At 59.5% G+C, this 18766-nt stretch overlaps 1 protein-coding gene across 2 annotated transcripts; it reads left to right on the top strand.

Moving 5' to 3' along the window:
• Positions 1-6948: 6948 nt before the first annotated feature.
• SH2D2A (SH2 domain containing 2A) lies at positions 6949-17212 on the top strand. Of its 2 annotated transcripts, none has more exons than XM_027048740.2 (9): positions 6949-7105; positions 7618-7778; positions 8482-8663; positions 9552-9641; positions 9782-9950; positions 13884-14024; positions 14236-14541; positions 16070-16241; positions 16716-17212. In XM_027048740.2, the coding sequence occupies exons 1-8, from the start codon at positions 7072-7074 to the stop codon at positions 16235-16237; spliced, it is 1251 nt and encodes a 416-aa protein (XP_026904541.2). In that variant the 5' UTR covers positions 6949-7071; the 3' UTR covers positions 16238-16241; positions 16716-17212. The 2 variants fall into 2 exon arrangements, with proteins under 2 accessions (XP_026904541.2, XP_026904539.2); XM_027048738.2 differs by having other exon boundaries at positions 13881-14024.
• Positions 17213-18766: the final 1554 nt, after the last annotated feature.

Raw genomic sequence — 18766 nt, 5'->3', positions numbered from 1 at the left:
CTGCGGTGGCCCCTCCCCCAAGCTGACCTTCTCCACTTTCTCAGGATAGCGTCTTAATACCAATAACTCCTCACGCTGGCGGAGAACTTTCCATTGCCAAAGAAAGAGAGACAGACAGAGGTTTTTGTTTGTTTGTTTTTTAAATCTGCTTCAGAGGGGATGGTGTCAATGATCTGAGAGGCCAGCTGGCCCGCCTGGGATGGCACAGCAGCTCCTGGAGGCCCAGCCTGCCAAGGGCTGAGAGCAGTCACCCTCCCTCCGTCCTCCAGTCCCCGTCTTTATCCCTGAAGCGCATCTTCCCTGGCGTGGAAGCCTCCACTTCTGGCTGCAGCCTGCCCTCCAGCCTCCTGATCCGCCCAAACCCGGTACAAACCCCACCTTCCCATCAGCCTCGACTCTTCCGGTCCTGCCAGCGTGTCCCCCCATCGCCCGGCCCGCGCTGCCCCGGGACTTGCCTCCATGGTGACCCCTCCCCGGCCCCCAGCCGCGTTCTGTGGCTCCTGTTCATGCCCTTCTGGCCTCTGCACCGAGCACAGTGTGCCCTGTACCTGCTGTCACACGACCCCGGTGCTGGGCGTCAGGAGCCAGTCCCTCGGGAACACACACACACACACACACACACACACACACACACACACCACGCTGTGGATTTCCACAGGCATCCCTGAAGGCAGGCGGAGGACCCTCCTGCTGTGGGAGGGGACACGCCTAACGACACTGATAAGGCAGGAAGCAGCTCCCCCTCCGGGCTGTGAGAATGAGCGGGCGAGGCTGGGGTTGTCGGGGCCTGGACGCTCAGAGGTGGGATCCAGCTCTCGGGGGAGGCGGTGCTGGGCAGCCTCAAAAAGAGGCAAACAGGAAGGAGCGGGTCCTCCCCTGTCCCTGGCAGCAGACCTCACCATGGCCCTGGCACAGGCCCGCCAGCAAGGAGCCCGGGAGTGCAGTTTGCAGTCGAAGCCCTGACCGCACAGGGCGGAGAGAACAAGGGAGGGGTGGGGCTGGGAGACGGGCGAGTGGCCAGTGCCCTTGGCGGCTGCTACTCCCTCCGACGACCATTCCTCAAGTGCACTGAGCATGTCCTACGCGCCTTCACTCCGCACGCACTCTAACACACAGAACGTTCTGGGGGGCTTCATACCGTGGCTGACATCTTGCAGATAAGGAAACTGAGGCCTGAGGAAGTGAAGGAACTTGCCCAAAGACCCACAGCCAACAGCTGGCCAGACTGGGATTCAAAGTCCGAGCCATTCTCGTGTTTCCCGATGTGTCCCGCTGCCCCCGGGGAAGGCGGCCAGGGATTCCTCACGGGCAGGAATGGCGGCAGGTGCCAAACCACCCGAGCACCTAGCAGATGCCGGACAGCCGTTGACGGGCCACCTGCGGTGGGTGAAGGAGCGCGAAGATGAGCAAAGCCAGGCTCGCCCCGAGGGTCGAGGATCGTGCTGGACGGGGCGAGCGCACGCCGTGGCCTAGGACAGCCGTCACTGGGCGATGTGAGCGCTGGAAGCGGACCTCCCACTCCCCCCATGGCTCCCCAGTGCCAAGATGGAGCTCCCCGGCTGGCGGCTCTCCCACTCTCTTCATGCTCATTCACGCTCACTCGTGCCCCTTCCCAGAGGACCCTACAGCTCAAAGCCCCTCATCAACACCCATTCGCTCCCCCACCCTCCTCCACCCATCCCTGCTCATCTATCCCGAGGATCACCTGCTCACCCCTACACCCGCTCTCTCAACTACCATCCCCTCCCTGAAGCCTCGCTTGGCCTCATGCAACCTGGCACCAGGCAGAATGGCCCACGCCTCCCCACCCCACCCCCACGCCCCCCATGCCTGGCTTCCTGGTTAGTTCCCGTGTCCTGAATCACCCGGGTTTGTTTACCTGTGTGTCTCCCCCACCCTCGTGTCTCCCCCGCCCCGCCTTCCTTATCTCCGTAGCCCCTGAAACACACACACCAGCACAGAATAAGTTTTTGGTAGACACTCGGTGATTTACTTACAAAGCAGGGGTGCCTGGGTGGCTCAGCCAGTTAAGCGTCCGACTCTTTTTTTCTTTTTCTTCATGTTTATGTATTTTTGAGAGAGAGAGAGAGAGCCAGAGTGCAAGCAGAGAAGGGGCAGAGAGAGAGGGAGACCCAGAATCCGAAGCAGGCTCCAGGCTCCGAGCTGTCAGCACAGAGCCGACGCGGGGCTCGAACCCATGCACTGCGAGGTCATGACCTGAGCCGAAGTCGGAGGCTCAACCAACTGAGCCACCCACGTGCCCCTCATGACTTCTTGTCTTGTTGAGATGTATCGTGTAACCTTATATTAGCAGCAGGTGTACAGTGTAATGATTTGATATCTGTATCTATTGCAAAGTGGTCTCCACAATAACATCCATCACCACACATAATTACAAATTTCTTTTTCTAGCGAGGAGACCTGTTTTTAATGTTTTATTTATTTTTGAGAAAGAGAGAGAGTGTGAGCAGGGGAGGGGCAGGGAGAGAGGGACACAGGATCTGAAGCAGGCTCCAGGCTCTGAGCCGTCAGCACAGAGCCTGACGCGGGGCTCGAACTCACAGACCACGAGATCGTGACCTGAGCCGAAGTCAGAGGCTTAAAGGAGGCACCTGGTGATGAGAACTCTTAAGATCTACTTTTGTAGCAATTTTCTAATATATGATACAGTGTTATTAACCATAGTCACCATGCTGTACATGAGCTTCACGACTTACTTATTTTACAACTGGGAGTTTGTACCTTTTGACCCCCTTGGTCGGTTTGCCCAACCGCCACCTCTGCCAGGCACCAACCTTTCTGTCTGTAGGTTTGAGATTTGTTTTGTTCTGTTTAGATCCCACACAAAGCGAGATCATAGAGTGTTTGTCTTTCTCTGGTTTATTTCACTTAGCCTAATGCCCTCAAGGTCCACCCATGTTGTTACAAATGGTAAGATTTCCTTCTTTTTATGGCTGCATAATATTCCATTGTGTATGCACGCCACACGCATCCACGGACATTTAGGTTGCTTCCGGGCCTTGACTACTGTAAGTGATGCTGCAGTGAACGTCGCAGTACGGGTGTCTTTTCAGGTTAGTGTGTTCTTTCCTTGGGATAAATGCCAGAAGCGGGACTGCTGGACCATATGGTAGTCCTAGTTTTAATCTGAGAACCTTCCATAGTGGCTGCACCAACTCACACCCCCGCCAGCAGCGCACGAGGGCTCCCGGTTCTCCACTCCTCGCCAACACTTGTCATTTCTCGTCTATAGGATTAGCAGCCATTCTGACGGCTGTGAGGTGACGTCTCTCTGTTGGTTTTGATTTGCATTTCCCTGATGGTTAGTGACATCGAGCACCTTTCTGTGTGTCTTCTTTGGGAATGTTTATCCAGATCCTCTGCCCGTGTTTTAGTCAGACTGTTTGGGTTTTATATGTTCTTTATATATTTTATATACTAATCCCTTACCAGACATAGGATTTGCAAATGGTTTCTCCCATTCAGTAGGTTACCTTTTCATTGTGTTGGTGGTTTCCGGCTGTACAGAAGCTTTCTAGTTTGATGCAGTCCCATTTCTTTATTTTTCCTGTTGTTGCCTCTGTTTTTGGTGTGAAATCCATAAAATCATCGCCAAGACTGATGCCAAGGAGCTTACGACCTCCGTTTTCTTCATGCCTTTAATCTCAGGTCTTTATTCCGTTGTGAGTTAATTTTTGTTTCTGGTGTAAGGTCAGCGTTCAGTTTTATTCTTTTGCATGTGGCTGTCCGGTTTTCCCAGCACCATTTATTGAAGAGACTGCCCTTGCCCCATTGGTATATTCTTGGCTCCTTTGTCATAAATGAATTGACCGTATGTGCCTGGGTTTATTTCTGGGCTCTATATTCTGTTCCATGGACCTATGTGTCTGTGTCACCGATGCCATACTGTTTTGATTACTATAGCTTTGTACTATATTTTGCAACCAGGAATCGGGATGCACACGGCTTTGCTCTTTCTCAGGATTGCTTGGGCTATTCTGTGTCTTTGGTGATTGCACACAGGTTTTATAATGGTTTGTTCTATTTCTGTGAAAAGTGCCATTGGAACTTTGATAGGGACTGCAGCAAATCTATAGATCGCTTCGGGTAGTACGAGCATTCACCTGTGACTTCTCATCATGGCCCGACCCGGATGCCTCCCAAACTGAACTCCCCCCTCTTAGCCTCCACTCCCGTCACCCCATCAGAGTACAGCTCTGTTCCCTGAGGTCCTGGGGGAAGCACACAGCACATGCTCTGAATCACCAAGTCCCTTCTGAGGTCCTACCTACCTTAGGACGCAAGATCCTTGAGAGGAGATGACAGTTGCTAACATTTGGTGTATGGACTAAATCGGGTCCCATCAATATTCATATGTTGAAGCCCTAACCCCCTGTTACTGTATTGAGAAAAAGGGCCTTTAAAGAAGGAATTAGGGTTAAATGGGGTCATAAGAGTGGGGTCCTGATTTGATAGCACTGACGTCCTTATCAGAAGAGGAAGAGACAGCCGAGATATTCCCCCAGCCCCACCCCTGCACGAGCACAGAGGAAAAGCCAAGTGAGGACGCAGCGAGAAAGCAGACATCTGCAAGCCAGGAAGAGGGTTTTCATCAGAAATCAACCCTGCTGGCACCTTGACCTTGGAATTCCAGACTCCAGAATTGTGAGAAAATATATTTCTGTCATTATGCCCGCAGACTGGGGGTTTCACTGTGGCAGCCCAGACTAATACATCTGGGGCCTCAGAGAAAGGGATCTGGGGCTGGGGGGCCGGGGCGCCACCACACAAACCGTCTAACACACATGTTCTTGAGCCCTTCCTGATATCTGCCCGGTGGTCCCCAGACCCCCGTCTGTGCAAGCCCGGCCAGAGGGGGAGACCTAAAGTCTGAACTTGTGCCCCAGCCATGGCATGGCAGTGGCCAGAAGTGCCCATCACAGTGCCAGGAGCTGCAGGAAAGAAGGGAGGGAATACTTGAGCGGCCCCTACGTATCAGACAGACCGACTGCTGGCTCAGTGCCCATTTACTGATGAAATCCCACGGCCACCCTTCCAGAGAGGTCTTCTTGCCCCATTTTCCAGATGAGGCACCTAAAGCTTGGAGGGATCAAGCAACTTGCCCAGGCTGACCCAGCCACGAGGGGGGTGGGCGATGAGACGCAGGTAAAGGGGGGAGACGGTCACAGCCTCAGAGGCGCTAAGGCTTTTCCGACACGGTCTACCCGACCAAGTGTTGAGGCCCACCCGGGGGCCGGTCTGCATTTGGACAGAGCTGGGTCCGCTGCACCTGCGTCCACCAGCCAGCGCCTCTAGCCGGGCCCAGGCCTCCAAAGAGCACGGGAGTGAGTCCATTTGAGAGGTGAAAAATGCTTCCCTTGCGATCATCACAAAGCGCACCAGAGTGGGGGGGGCAGGGTTTCCGGAACTGGGCTGTGCCGAGCAGAATTCCAGACACGCAGCGGGACACAGAGCAGAGCCCTGCTGTTTGACGGGGCCGGGAGGGGCTCGCCCCCACCGCCCGGTCAGGTCATCACAGCAAAGTGAGGGGTCTGGGGAAGAGGCCGTTCGGGCACCTCTCGGCCTCACTCCCAACCCCTGGGGCTGGGCCCGAGGGGAAGGCGATAGCGTTTCGGGAAGGGGAGAAGGCCTTGGAGTGTGTGCACGTGCGGGCCAGCGGGGACGGCGGGGACAGCGCCCCTGCCCAGAGCTGCTGGCCAAGTAGCTCTTCCAGCTTCAGGCCAGGTGTCCAAACTCCTTCCTGGGCACAGGGCAGCATTTCATCCGGCGGCACGAACTGCTGCGGGGGGGCCCCCCAGCCAGCCCCCGCTCCGCCCCGCGCACCTCGCTGTTTCCTTCTTATACGCATTCGCACACACCCGTGCCTCTTCTAGAAACATCTCTGCCCACCTTCCTCCCCCCACCTCACCCTCCACGACTCAGCTCCTCCTCCTCCTCTTCTGATAACCCCCCCTGCACACACGCGCACCAGGCGGGCCGGGCACCCGTTGCAGCAGCCCGCGCCAGTCTCTCGCCACCAGAAGAATCTGTTGGCAGGCCCGTCCGCCCCACCTGGCCTCTGGAAGCAAGATCCTTTTTTTCCCTCTGGGTTCCCGGCCCCAGGAGCAGTGCCTGGCACTTAGTCAGGGACTGTTGGCTTAAACCGCGGCGAAATGGGTGAGAAGATCTAGTTTCTGATCCCAGCTTCTGAGACATCTGGCCACAGCACTTCTCTGAGCCTCAGTTTGCCCTTCTGGAAAATGCGCGTAACATTCCCCCGTCCCTTTGAGGATCAAATGAGAGAGAAATGGGATTGGTCCTCTGGTGCGGAAGGAGGTGTCGGCACAGCGCGGGTTTAAGACAACAGCTCACCATGTGGCCGGCAATCACGACGTGTGGAGTTGGAGGAAAGTCTTCCTCCCTCCTCCAGGACGGCCTGGTCTGGCACTAATTCAGCTTCGTTAGCTGCTGGAAGGTGAAGCCAGGCCCCTCCCCTCCGCCACCGGTCTCGCAGATTGCATATGACCTCAGAAAGTCCTTCCAGAAGTCTGACCCGCATCCTTCCGTAGCAGCCCTGCTATCCCTCCACTCATATGTCCTAAGAGCAAACTCCGGAGTACAAACCTCCGAGGAGCCCAAAGCCCAGGCACCTAATTAGAGCTTATCCTGCTGAGGTTGACATCCGCAATTGCCACTGCTCGTAACAGAAGCTGAGAGAGAGACAGGGAGAGAGAGAGAGAGAGAAGGGAGTCCCAGTCTGGAGTGAGGGGGTGGAGGAAGAAACAGGCGGTTTCAAGGTCAGACGACAGTAAGGACTTCCCAACACCCAAGCCCAGAATGACACAAATACCGCCACACCACCACCAGGTTCAGCTGCCTGGCTTCCGGGGGAGGGACAAGTGTCTTACGGCTTTCCATGACGTGGGTCCCCTGCCAGGGCTAGGGCTGTGGGTGAGGCGACATTTCCTGCCGTCGGGGGCCGGGTGACGGAGATGAGTTGCTGAGTGTGCACATCTCCGGGGAGCACATACACATCCCGTGCTCCGGGGGCTCCCTTCTCAGGCTGCCCCCATGGAGCCCCCTCTGGCCCAGATATGCCCCCAAGGTAAGTGCGAGGCCGGGCCGGGGACCGTGAGGGGAGGGACATCAAGACCCCCTCACCCCTGCTGTCCCCAGGCCAGAACCTGCAGGGCCGGCTGGCAGGGCGCCCACAACCCCCTCTCCTTGGCCGGGGCTCCAGTCCACTCAGCCTGGGGGAACACAGGTAGCGGCGTCTACGGGGTGCTTCTTAGAGAGGACGGGTGCAGAGGAGAACCCGGGCCAGGAGGCAGGCGGTCCTGGGCCATAAAGACACGGCTCTGCCCTGAGGAGATGCGCCACCCCCCACCCAGCACTGTGGCACTTCCGGACCATCAGGAGGCCCCCTGGCTTCCCAGTCCTGTCTCCCTGGCCGGTGGGCACCTCCTTGTCTCCCTACCCTCCCCCACCTCAGAGACCCCCTGTGGTCCCGCCTGCATTTCTGCTCCCATGACTGTCCCCGTCCGTCCTCCAGATCCCTGGTCAGAGGCACGCAGGGCCCTCACTGAGAAACCCCAGCTTCCCTCTTTGCGCTAACAGGAAGTCGCGAAGCCCCTGCTGCTGCCTTCAACACCTTCCAGAGGGTGGAATTGCCCCGCAGGAGCCGCTGCGGCCTGAGCGTGTCTCAGGGGCCCGGGCTCCGGGCCCCGAAGGCTGAGGAGGCCCAGCCCAGCCCCAGGGTCCCCGCTGTCTGTGCCGTGGTGAGTGGGAGCCAGGCTGACACATCTTCCTCACCGGCTCCCATCCCCCCAGTGACCTGGGGCCACCCATGGACGGGGGAGGGAGAGGGGATGGGGAGCACCTCCGTCATGCTCATGCGCTATATTCCCCCCTCACTGTTCCTCTGTCCCTGGGAAGCTCGGCCTGAGTCCGCAGGTGGCCAGGGTGCAGGGAACCGGGTCCCGGAAACAGGCATCCGCGTCTCTGGCCGTGGCCTCCGTCGGCATCTCTCTCTCAGTCCCTCTCACCCACCAGGACATTAGGAAATCCTCCCTGCGGACCAGCCCAGCCCCTCCTGCAGGAGGCCAAACCCTCCCTCCTGCCATCCTCTGGGTTGGCCAGTAACATCACCTCCTTTCATCCCACGGGCCAGGGAATGACTTCCTGGTCTTCTCGAAGGTCTCACATCCGTTTATGCACAATCCGTCAGCTCCCAGCTACTGGATGAGAGGCCCTCGGGGCAGAGGGAAGGGGAAGGAGACCCTCTGGAAACCAAAGCAGGTGTTGCTGAAGGAGAGTGTTACGCTAGGCCTTGAGAAGCACTTTCTGGGTGATCACAGCATAAAATAGGCAGCGGGGATAGAGAGCAGGGGTGAGGATGAGAAAGTGGCAGCTGGCCTGGAGTCAGGAGAAAGCCCACTAATCGTGGCTACTTCGTCCTCCTTGAACTTTCCCCTGTTCCAGGCCTGTCCTCAACCCCCAGGGCCTGCCTCCAGCCCAGACACTGAGAAGGCTGAAGAGCTGCCTGGGGAAGGCGGCCAGTCCCTGCAGGCCGAGACCCGGGCTTGGTTCCAGAAGACCCAGGCCCACTGGCTCCTGCAGCGCGGGGCAGCCCCCCCCTGGTTCCATGGCTTCATCACCCGGAGGTGAGTCACAGGGAGGAAACCGGCCCAGAGATGCGCGGGACGTGCGCCGGGCCCCGGGCGGTCGGGAGTCCATGGAGGCTAGAAGTGCACGGATGAGTCCTGGAGGCTCCCAGGCCATTCTCTAGGGCATCTGTCCTGGGAGGGGGGGCTCACTGGAGAGGCTGCAGCCCCCCCACTTTGCGCCTCAGCCTCCTGCCCTCCTGGTTTCCCCTCCCCGCCCCTGCCACTGTCTCCCAGGGTCTCAGCCTCTCCAGCCTCTGTTCTGCCTTCTCTCCCCCCCCAGCCCCTCCCTCCTCAGTTTCTCAACTTTGCCCCTCCTGCATCTTTGGGGGCCTCCTCCAGTTCAGCTGATGACTCCTGAAATCTACAAGTCTGGGGGCGCCTGGGTGACTCAGTCGGTGAACCATCTGACTTGGGCTCAGGTCACCATGGCTCATGAGTTCAAGCCCCGCATCAGGCTCTGTGCTGACAGCTCAGAGCCTGGAGCCTACTTCAGCCTGTGTCTCCCTCGCTCTCTGCCCCTCCCCCACTCGTGCAGGCGCGCGCGCGCGCGCGCGCTCTTTCTCTCTCTCTCAAAAATAAACATTAAAAAAAACATTGAAACCTACAAGTCTGCTACCACCCCACCCCAGCGCCTCCAGGCTGCCCTGCAGGGTGAGGCCTGAGGAGGATGCAGGGCTGGGAGTTCCCTCCCCCCCCCCCCCCCCCGCCCGGGGCGGGACGCCGGCCCGTTTTCTCCAGTCCCGGGCGCGTGGGAGCAGAGCCGCGTCCTCTCTGCCACCTGCACCCTTTTCCTGCCACTTCCGCCTGCTTGGCTGGGGTCTGGGGTCGCCCTCGAGAGCCGGAGACAGGTGTGAGGCTGACGAGCGTCTCCCCCATCGCCCCCAGGGAGGCCGAGAGGCTGCTGGAGCCCAAGCCTGAGGGATGCTACTTGGTGCGGTTCAGCGAGAGCGCCGTGACCTTTGTGCTGACTTACAGGTGAAGGGCAGGGTTCGCGCCAGGTGGCCCAGAGGCGGGGCTTCGGCGGGGGCGGGGCGGGCTGGGTGAGCGGGTCAGACGGAGAGGGCAGGGGCGGGAGGCCGGGCCTGGGTGGCTCTGACCCCACGGGCACCCGCCAGGAGCCGGACTTGCTGCCGCCACTTCCTGCTGTCCCAGCTCGGGGACGGGCGCCACGTGGTGCTGGGCGAGGACAGCGCCCACGCACGGCTGCCGGACCTGCTGCGGCACTACACCGTGTGCCCGCTCAGCCCCTACGGGGAGACGCTCAGCGAACCCCTGGCCCGCCAGGTAAGCCCGGACCCTGGCCCCGGGGGACCCAGGCTGCAGGAGCCGCCTCCTCGGGACCCACGACCCAGCCATAGGTCCTTTGCCCACATGCGTCCCGGGGAATCCCTTGGAGAAGGATGAGTGCTGGAGGAGGGTCCCCGAGGGACAGCAGGCACAGGGGTCCTTGGTGTTGTCAAGGGCCTATTTACTGAGCTCCTGGCTTGCACCAGCTGCTCACAGGCCCTGAAAATAGAACCATGGACAAGGCAGAAGGGCCTCAAACCCACAAAGCTCACTTAGCAGCAGCAAGGACGGCTACACCACAGCAATCGGGTGCGATGAGAGGGGACATGCAGAGTGGGGTGATCCTGGGCTCACCTGGGGGGGGACCGTGTCAGGGAGTGCCTCCCTGAGGGGGCTCAGGCAGTTCCGGGGACCACCGTGTGCCAGGCTGCGGCCTGGGCACCGGGAACCCAGCAGAAAAATCCAGCAGAAACAAAGTGACCAAAACGGCCCTGCCTTCTGGAACTTCCAGTCTAGCGAGGAGATAGTCATCACATAGGACAGAGAAACAGATCATCCATAATATGTCCAATAGGAGAAATGCATGCCAAGAAGACAAGCAGCAGGGGGACCTGGGGGGCTCAGTCGGTTAAGTGTCCCACTTGGGCTCAGGTCATGATCTCGCTCGCGGTTTGTGGGTTTGAGCCCCGTGTCAGGCTCTGGGCTGACAGCTCGGGGCCCGCAGCCTGCTTCGGATTCTGTGTCTCCCTCTCTCTCTACCCCTCTTTCTGTCTCTCTCTCTTTTGAAAAAAAAATAAATACACATTAATAATTTTTTTTATTTAAAAAAAAGACAGGGCGTAACAGGGTGGGGGCTATTTTACAGAGGGACATCAGGTCAGGCGGCTCTGGTAAGGGGACATTTGAATGGGGCCTGGATGAAGTAAGGGAAGGAACCATGCAGACAACTAGAGGGAAAACATGCTAGGCAGAAGGAACAGCAGGTGCAAAGGCCCTGAGGTAGGAGGATGCCTGATGTGTGTGAGGAAGATTGAGAACAGTCAGTGAGGTGGGAGATGAGACCAGAGAAGTGAAAGAAGGGGGCCCTGCGGACTCTCATACGGATTTCAGATTTTATGCTGGGAGAGGTGAGGAGGCACCGAGCAGTTACAACCTGAGGAGTGACACGCGCTGGCAAGTTTGGGGGGGGGTATTCGGGGACCAGACGGAGGCCACTACAATCCTTCAGATGAGCTGAGGGCAGCCTGGATGAGGGGGGTAAGAGGCTGAGGGGTGAGGAGGCGGAATGCAGGGTGCGTTTTGAAGGTAGAGTTGACAGTTTTTGCAGGATTGGTTGGGGAGCGTGAGAAGCAGCGTTGCCTCTGCAGGATGAGCAAACCCCTGAGAGGCGGGGCAGAGCAGTTCAGTTCCACCTGCAGTTTGAGACCTTGATCTACATCCAAATGGGGATGTGGAGGGGCGCCTGGCTGGCTCAGTCCGTGGAGCTTGTGACTCTTGGTCTTGGGGTCGAGTCCGAGCCTCACGTTGGGCACAGAGTTTACTTAATTATTTTTTTTAATTTTTAATGTTTATTTATTTTTGAGACAGAGAGAGACAGAGCATGAACAGGGGAGGGTCAGAGAGAGAGAGGGAGACACAGAATCGGAAGCAGGCTCCAGGCTCTGAGCGGTCAGCACAGAGCCCGACGCAGGGCTCGGACTCACGGACCACGAAATCATGACCTGAGCCGAAGTCGGCCACTTAACCGACTGAGCCACCCAGGTGCCCCAAGTTTACTTTAAAAAAATGGGGAGGGGGGGGTGCGCCTGGGTGGCTCAGTCAGTTAAGCGTCCAACTTCGGCTCAGGTCACGATCTTGCAGTCTGTGAGTTCGAGCCCTGCATCGGGCTCTGTGCTGACAGCTCAGAGCCTAGAACCTGCTTCAAATTCTATGTCTTCCTCTCTGTCTGCCCCTCCCCTGTTCACATTCTCTCTCTCAAAAATAAACATTAAAAATTTTTTTTAAAAACTTAAAAAAATGGGGATACCGAGTAGGTGGTTGAAATACATGGGTCCAGAGTTTGGGACAGAGGTCTGGGCTGGAGATAAACACCTGGGATTCATCAGCATCTAGAAGGACTGATTCAAAAAGCCTTCAGGGGGCGCCTGGGTGGCTCAGGAGGTTAGGCATCCAACTCTTTGATTTCAGCTCAAGTCAGGATCTCACGGAGTCACTGAGATCAAGCCTGAGTCAGGCTTGTAGTGACAGGGTGGAGCCTGCTTGAGATTCTCTCTCCCTCTCTCTGCCTCTCCCCACTGGCACTCGCATGCTTGCTCACTCTCTCAAAAGAATTAAACGTTTTATTATTTTTTTTTTAATGTTTATTTACTTGAGAAAGAGAGAGGAGGGGAGGGGCAGAGAGAGAGAGACACAAACACAGAATCTGAAGCAGGCTCCAGGCTCAGCACAGAGACCGACACAGGGCTCGAACCCACAGATCTCGAGATCATGACCTGAGCCGAAGTCGGACGCTCAACTGACTGAGCCCCCCAGGCGCCCCAGAAATAAATGTTTTAAATATTAAAATAAATAAATAAAGCCGTCAGGAAGGGTGAAATCTCACTAGAGAATGAGCAGACGTGGAAAAGAAAGGAATACCAAGTCTCCAGCACTTAGAGCTTGCACAAATGAGGGCAAAGCTACAAAGAAAATTGAGATGGAGAGACGGGGGGGAGGGGGGGGCGGGGGGACCAGGGGCGTGTGATGCACTGGAGGCCAAGCAAAGAGAACGTCTCAAGGAAGAGCCGTGCAGGTGGGTCCCATGTTGACCACCGGACTTAGTCAGAAGGAGCTCCCTGGTGGCCTGGACACAGTTTCTCGGGGCCCCGACTGGAGTCAGTTCAAGGAAGTGTGCCCCATGGGCCTGCGCCGGGCAGTCAAGTCCTGTGTGGAACTTCACGGGGAATGGCAGAGGCCGTGACCCCCAGCGGTGGGAACAGGGTGCAGGGAAGTCTGGAGGTGAGGGAGCCAGCGGAAGCTGAGGAGCCAAAGGCAGAGCTCTAGGAACCGAACCACCCACCGGCACTCCCGTTCTCTGGACTTTGGACTTTATCTGGGAGTGACGGGGTGGCCACCAAAGGATTGCCCCGGGGGGACTTCTTTAGCTCAGGCTGCCCTCGGAGAGAAGAATGGGTTGGCAGGGCAAGATGAGACAGGGCAGGACCTAGGAGGCCGGAGCTGGGGAGTGGCTGCGGCATGCAGAGAGGGGTGCACATGCGGAGATGCTGAGGCAGTGGAAGGAGCAAGTCCCGTGCTCCATTAGGTGTGGGGGGTGCTGGCTCCCAAAATGCTGTCCCAGCAGCATTGAACACCCACTTGGTGGATTGCAGAAGCATGAGACAAGCTGTGGCCTAAGCCTCTCAAAGCCGTGGGCATGAGGAGAGCCCGGGCTCTTACGAACCCAGGGCTGAATTGCTGAGCTAAAGCACAGCTGCCATGGGAGGGAACCTTCCCACAGTAAGACGCATCTCCCTGGAGGCGGTCTCCCTGCCCCTAAAATACATAGCTTAAACCTCCATAAAGTACTCCTCCGACACCTGCAGAATAAACACAGGCACGGCAGTCTTGGAGATCTGTCCCCGGGTTGGAAATTTTCAGGCTAAAGACTTGTAAAGCCTTGTTGCATTTTTGCAACCACAGGCACAAATGGAGACGGGCCTGGCCCTGCGTTCCAGGCAGAGTTAACGTCAATGCCAGATACAAGCCGTGACCAAAGCTACTTTCCCCCTGTTGGACCCCTTGCCATCTCCATTCCCTGTTCCTCACCCAGGGAACCCAGCCACCCCAAATTTCTGTGCCCCTCCCCCCCACATCCTCCACTAGCACCTGCCCACCCACCAGCCCGCCATCGCTCCGGCACCGAGTCCCTGAGGTCTCCTTCTTTCCCAGCAGACTCCTGAGCCTGCAGGACTCTCCCTAAGCCTTGAAATGTCAGACTCGGGAACAAAACTCCACCCTCAGTACAGCACCATCCTCAAAAAGTCGCTGAACGCAGGCCCCACGCAGAAGGAGGGCGCCGGGGAGCGGAAGGAGGTACTGCGCTGGAGGGGTGCCCCAGGGGAAGGGGGGGTTGGGGCAAGGGAAGGGAGCGGCGTGGGGGCGGGGCCTATGGGCGGGGCCCGCGGCTGTGGGCGGGGCCTGCAGGGCCCCGGCTGGGACTCGGGCCCCAGCCTCCACCCGCCTGGGTTGCTCTAACGCCCCCTCCCCCCCTCCCACCCCACCGCGGCCTGGCCTTCTCTCCCAGCCTCCCCAGCCGCCCAGGCCCAAGCCTCCCGTGCCCGCCAAGCCCCAGCTGCCCCCCGAAGTCTACACAAGCCCGGCTCCAAGGCCCCGCCCGGCCCCGCCCCCCAAGCCCTCCAACCGCATCTACCACGAGCCTGACGAACCCATCGCTTTCTACGCCATGGGCCGGGGGAGCCCCGGGGAGGCCCCCGGCAACGTCTATGCCGAGGTGGAGGTGCAGCTGGCGCCGGGGGCTGGGGGCCCGCCCTGCGCCCTCGCGCACCCTGCCCTGCGGAAGTGCAGCTCCAGGCCTGTTCCCCGAAACCAGGTAAAGGGGTGCCCGGAGAAGGCGGGCCGCAGGGGGCGGGGGCGCCCGAAAACCAGACTGAGGACGGTGGCGAAGGTGCTCAGGTGGATGCCGGGGTCAGGGTAAAGTCAGAGGCCTCAGGCGACGGGGAAAGGCAGAGGCTGGGGCTGCCAGCGGCCCTTTCCCAGGCCCAGAAGTGGCTCCTGACGGGATGGCGTCCCCTTTGTCAACCCCTCCACTTCTCGGAGGAAATAGGGGCTCAGGCCCCGCCTCAGCCTTCCCGCCCTCCACCCCACCCCCAGCCTGCCTGTCTCACCCACCCAGTGCCTCCCACGTGTTCCCCACTGTGCCCCGAATCTTGACTCCAACTATCATCCCGTCATCCTGGTTGGAACTTGGGCCTCTCCGGCCCAGGCTCCCTCCCCCCAACCCCCCCCCAGCCCTGCCATTCTGAGTCCCTGGTGTCAATTCAGAGGGAGCTCTGGGGAGGGCCACCTGCACCCCTGCCCCTCCACACACCCCCCTCTCCCTCCTCCCTCCCCCACCTCCCTGCCTTCTCTCGGGGTCTCAGTCCAGGGCCGTGTTAGACCTTCCGGCCACTCCACTCCGATCCTCTTCCTGGGCCTCTGCCCCCTCCACAGGCCCCTCCCCACCCTCCCTGCTGGTGCCCCAGGCCTGCCTCAGCCCTTGAGCCTGTACCACCCCCCCCCCCGCATGCCCCGCGGGGGTTGCTCCTGCTCAGCTCCCAAGAGCCCCACGGCCTCCTGAACTCAGCATAGCAACCGGCTCTCACCCTTCTCCCCAGATTGGCCCTCCTATACTTCCCATCGGACCGATGACTCTCCAGCCACCCGACTGTCCAGGCCAGGATCCCAGGGCTTCCCTAGACACCCCCTCCACACCACTACTCCTCATAAGTCACGGATTCCTGCTGGGTCCCTTTCCCCAGTTTCAGCCCCATCACCCCTCATCACGATCTTCCAAGAGCTTCTTTACTGGTCTAACCACCAACCCTGCCACTTCCGATCCACTCTGCCCCAAGGAAGCCAGAAGGGTCTTGCTTAATCAGTCCGTGTGGCCCTCCACACTGGCGGAACAGGGGACCTCCTCCTCAGCCTTCCCACCAGCTGCTGCGGACCTCCAGAGCTATTCCCGCCTCAGACCTAGTCATCCTTCCGGCCAGCTGGCCTGCTGCCTCCTCCGCACTTCCCTGACCCCACTACAGAGGCATCCACTGTGCCTTCCGGCACCTGCCACTCATCACCTGGGAAGCTGTCTCCCCTCTCCCCGCCCCCCCCCAGAGTGCACGCTCCCTGAGGGCAGGGGCTGGGACTCACTCAACTGTGTCCTCAGCTCCCAGCACAGTGCCTGGCACAGAGCAGGTGCTCAGGAAATGGTTGCTGAAGGAATGAGAGGGGGTGAGAGCCTCTTCTCCGCAGGCCGACATCTGTTCCGACCAGACTACCAGACGATAGCCCTTGAGGCTTCAGGTGAGCCTGAGAGGCGGAGGGTAGAGGGTGTGACCTTGGGATCGCCCTTTTCTCCGCAGAATGCAGCCGGCCAGCAACTGCATTCTGAGAACTCTGTGACCGGACAAGGCCCTTTCGTGCCCCACCAGACCCTGCCCCGCTGGGGGCACACCCTCCCCTACAAGCTTTCTAGACAGAAGATGGAGGACAGAAGCCAGGCGTTGCTTCCCCTGGGGCCTCCTCAGTAGCCCGGTGAGCCTGCGCCGGGGGAGGACAACCCGGGACCCCAGGTCCAGAGACCTTTGCACGCGGGGCACCCTTCTCAGGAAATGTGCACGGAACACACCGTGGGCGATCAGAGCCAGAAAGGGCCTCAGCCACCATCTATCGCAAAGATGGCAGAATGGTGTCATCTTGCGTGCCAACTGCAATCCATTGGTCGTGGCTGCCTAGGGCACCACGTTGGGAAGGATGCTAAGGTCAGGTCTGCACTCAGCAGAAAAGGGCACCATGATTGATTAGTGATGTCTGCTACGGGCAGGGAGGCAGGAGCAGTGTCTCCTCTGCCCTTACAAATCTGGGCCAAGTTCCTCACTGCGCAGATGAGGAGACAAAGCCAGAGAGGGATAGCGACTTGGCCGAGGCCAAGGCCCAGAACCCAGGCTTCCTAGTTACCCCGTTTTGCACTCTGTTTCTTACCCCACATTCCCTACCTCTTTTCCACAGGAGATGTCAGAGATTTCCTCAGATGGGAAACCTGGCTACTTCTGAGACTTCCACTGCATGGGGGCCTGGGTGCCGGCTCCCTCCCCCAAATCGCAGCTTAGCCGTGTTCCCTGGACAGGTCTGCCCCCCTCCGCCCTGCAGAGAAGCCTGGAGTTCAGAGGAGCAGGTGGCGAAGTCCCTTCCTCATAGGGGCACACCCACTGGTTCCCTCCCCAGAGTCCCTGAGAATCCGGTGGCTCAGTGATCTCCGTGATCGGTGGTCCTCTGCGGAAGTGGGCGAGGCCGCTGGGCAAGGGCGGCCGCTGCCGCCCGCTGCCTCCCGCTGCCTGGCTTCTCCTGGAGTCTGATTTCCTTGGCCCTCTGAGCCTTTGAGGTCTGGGCCCTGGTCCAATGCTGCTGTTGTCTGAGGAGTGGTTTGGCGAGAACAGATGTTAGAACTTGTTTGTTGATTCTTGTCTGGCTAATAAATCATCGCCAACCACCTCTCCCCACAGGGATCCAAGTAGCGCACGCTCCTTCTGTCTGTCTCGGGCTCCCTCTCTGTCCTATTGTGGAGGGCAGGTGGTTCGAGCACCACTGCAGTGGGGGGGAGTGGGTCTGGGGTTTGAGAGACACCCGGGCAAGGGTCACAAATCGGGGGGCCGGGAGACTCCCGGGTAAGGGCCCGCGGAGTGTTCTGTTCTTAGCAGGGCCGGGCAGGTAGCCAGGGGCAGAGGGGTGGCTGTGTCACTTGGGGGTGCCAGGAAATAAAGGGGGGCAGGGGGGAGAGCAGTTGAGGGGTAGGCCCTGTACCCCCTTCCCCAGCCCCCCTGCCAAGCACAGGCCTGGGGAGAGGAGCATGCGTTGGTGACCTGTGTACGTGAGCCCCTTAGGAGGATGGGGGGCCCTGCAGTGGTGCTAAGGATCTCTTTTGTCTTCCCAGCCTCTTCGGCTCAGGCCTTGCCTCAGTCAGGACCCCATCCTGTCCCCTGCCCTCTTGTGAGGCTTCCTCTCCACTCCACCTCCCCACCCAGACCCACTCCGTCCCTCTCCCTCTGCCCTCTGCCCCTGCACGGCTCCACACCCTGGGCTTCAGCCTCCTGGAGGAATCTGCCGCAGGCCACGTTCTTCTCTCAGACTGAGGGCCCTCTGAGGCAGGGCTCTGGGGACTCCGGGGTCCCACCGGTGCAGCCGTTCTTACACTCGTTCCTACGGGAGTTTAGTCAAGACAGTGCCCATCAGGGTCCCTCCTCCCGCCAAAGGCCCCACCGCCGCCCCCCCCCCCCACCTGCCAGGGGCCCAGAAACCCCCCAGACCCGTCCCCAAAGCGGTGCTCCCTAGGCCTGGGCGCCGCCTGCCGCAGCCACACCCCACCCCCGCCCCCCAGCCTGGCACGGGCACCACCTCCGGTGACTGGTGAATTCTCCCCCTTTGCAGCCAGTGCTAATCAGCTTAAGGAGAGCTTCTGTTGCTGAGTCAACAGGGTTGGGGTTCCACTCCCTTCTGTCTGTGCCTCTCCAGAGCAGGGGGAGAGATGCCGAGGGAGGGGAGGGGAGGGCAAGGAGCAGATGGCTTTGCCGAAATCAGGGAGGGAGGCTGAAAGGGCAAGAAAGGTCTTGGATTGAACTCCACGGGTGGGGGTGGGGGTGGGGAGAGGGCTTCTGGCTGACTCCGGGGCTGGGGGAGCCCCGCGCTGGGGGAGGCCGCTGAAGGAGGGGAGGCTCACTGCACAGCAGGAACTGGAAGTCGAGTCTGAATGTCCAGGGGGAGGGGGGCGGGGGGGGCGGGGGGAGGGGAAAAGAAATGCCTAGTGACCCCCCCCCCCCCCCCGGGTGTCCCTGAAGGAACAAAGCAAGAGGGGACAGGGCAGGCCCCTGCGGAGCTCGCCCTCCCTCAGCAGGTGGGGAGGGAGGATCCCTAAGGCGGACGTGGGGAGAACCCTGGGTCTCTGTGCGAGCTGGCTGGCGGCCTGGGTCCTGTGCTGGCGAGGCAGCCTTTCGAAATGGAGAGAATGCTTCCCTGTTTGCAGGCAAGGCTGCGTCAGGATGAGGCCGTGCAAGGGAAGGGTGCAG

The sequence above is a fragment of the Acinonyx jubatus genome, chromosome E4 (genome assembly GCF_027475565.1).
Source record: "Acinonyx jubatus isolate Ajub_Pintada_27869175 chromosome E4, VMU_Ajub_asm_v1.0, whole genome shotgun sequence".
In the NCBI taxonomy this organism is placed as follows: domain Eukaryota; kingdom Metazoa; phylum Chordata; class Mammalia; order Carnivora; family Felidae; genus Acinonyx; species Acinonyx jubatus.
The sequence above is the reverse complement of the archived record's forward strand: the minus strand, read 5'-3'. Positions and strand labels throughout refer to the sequence as shown.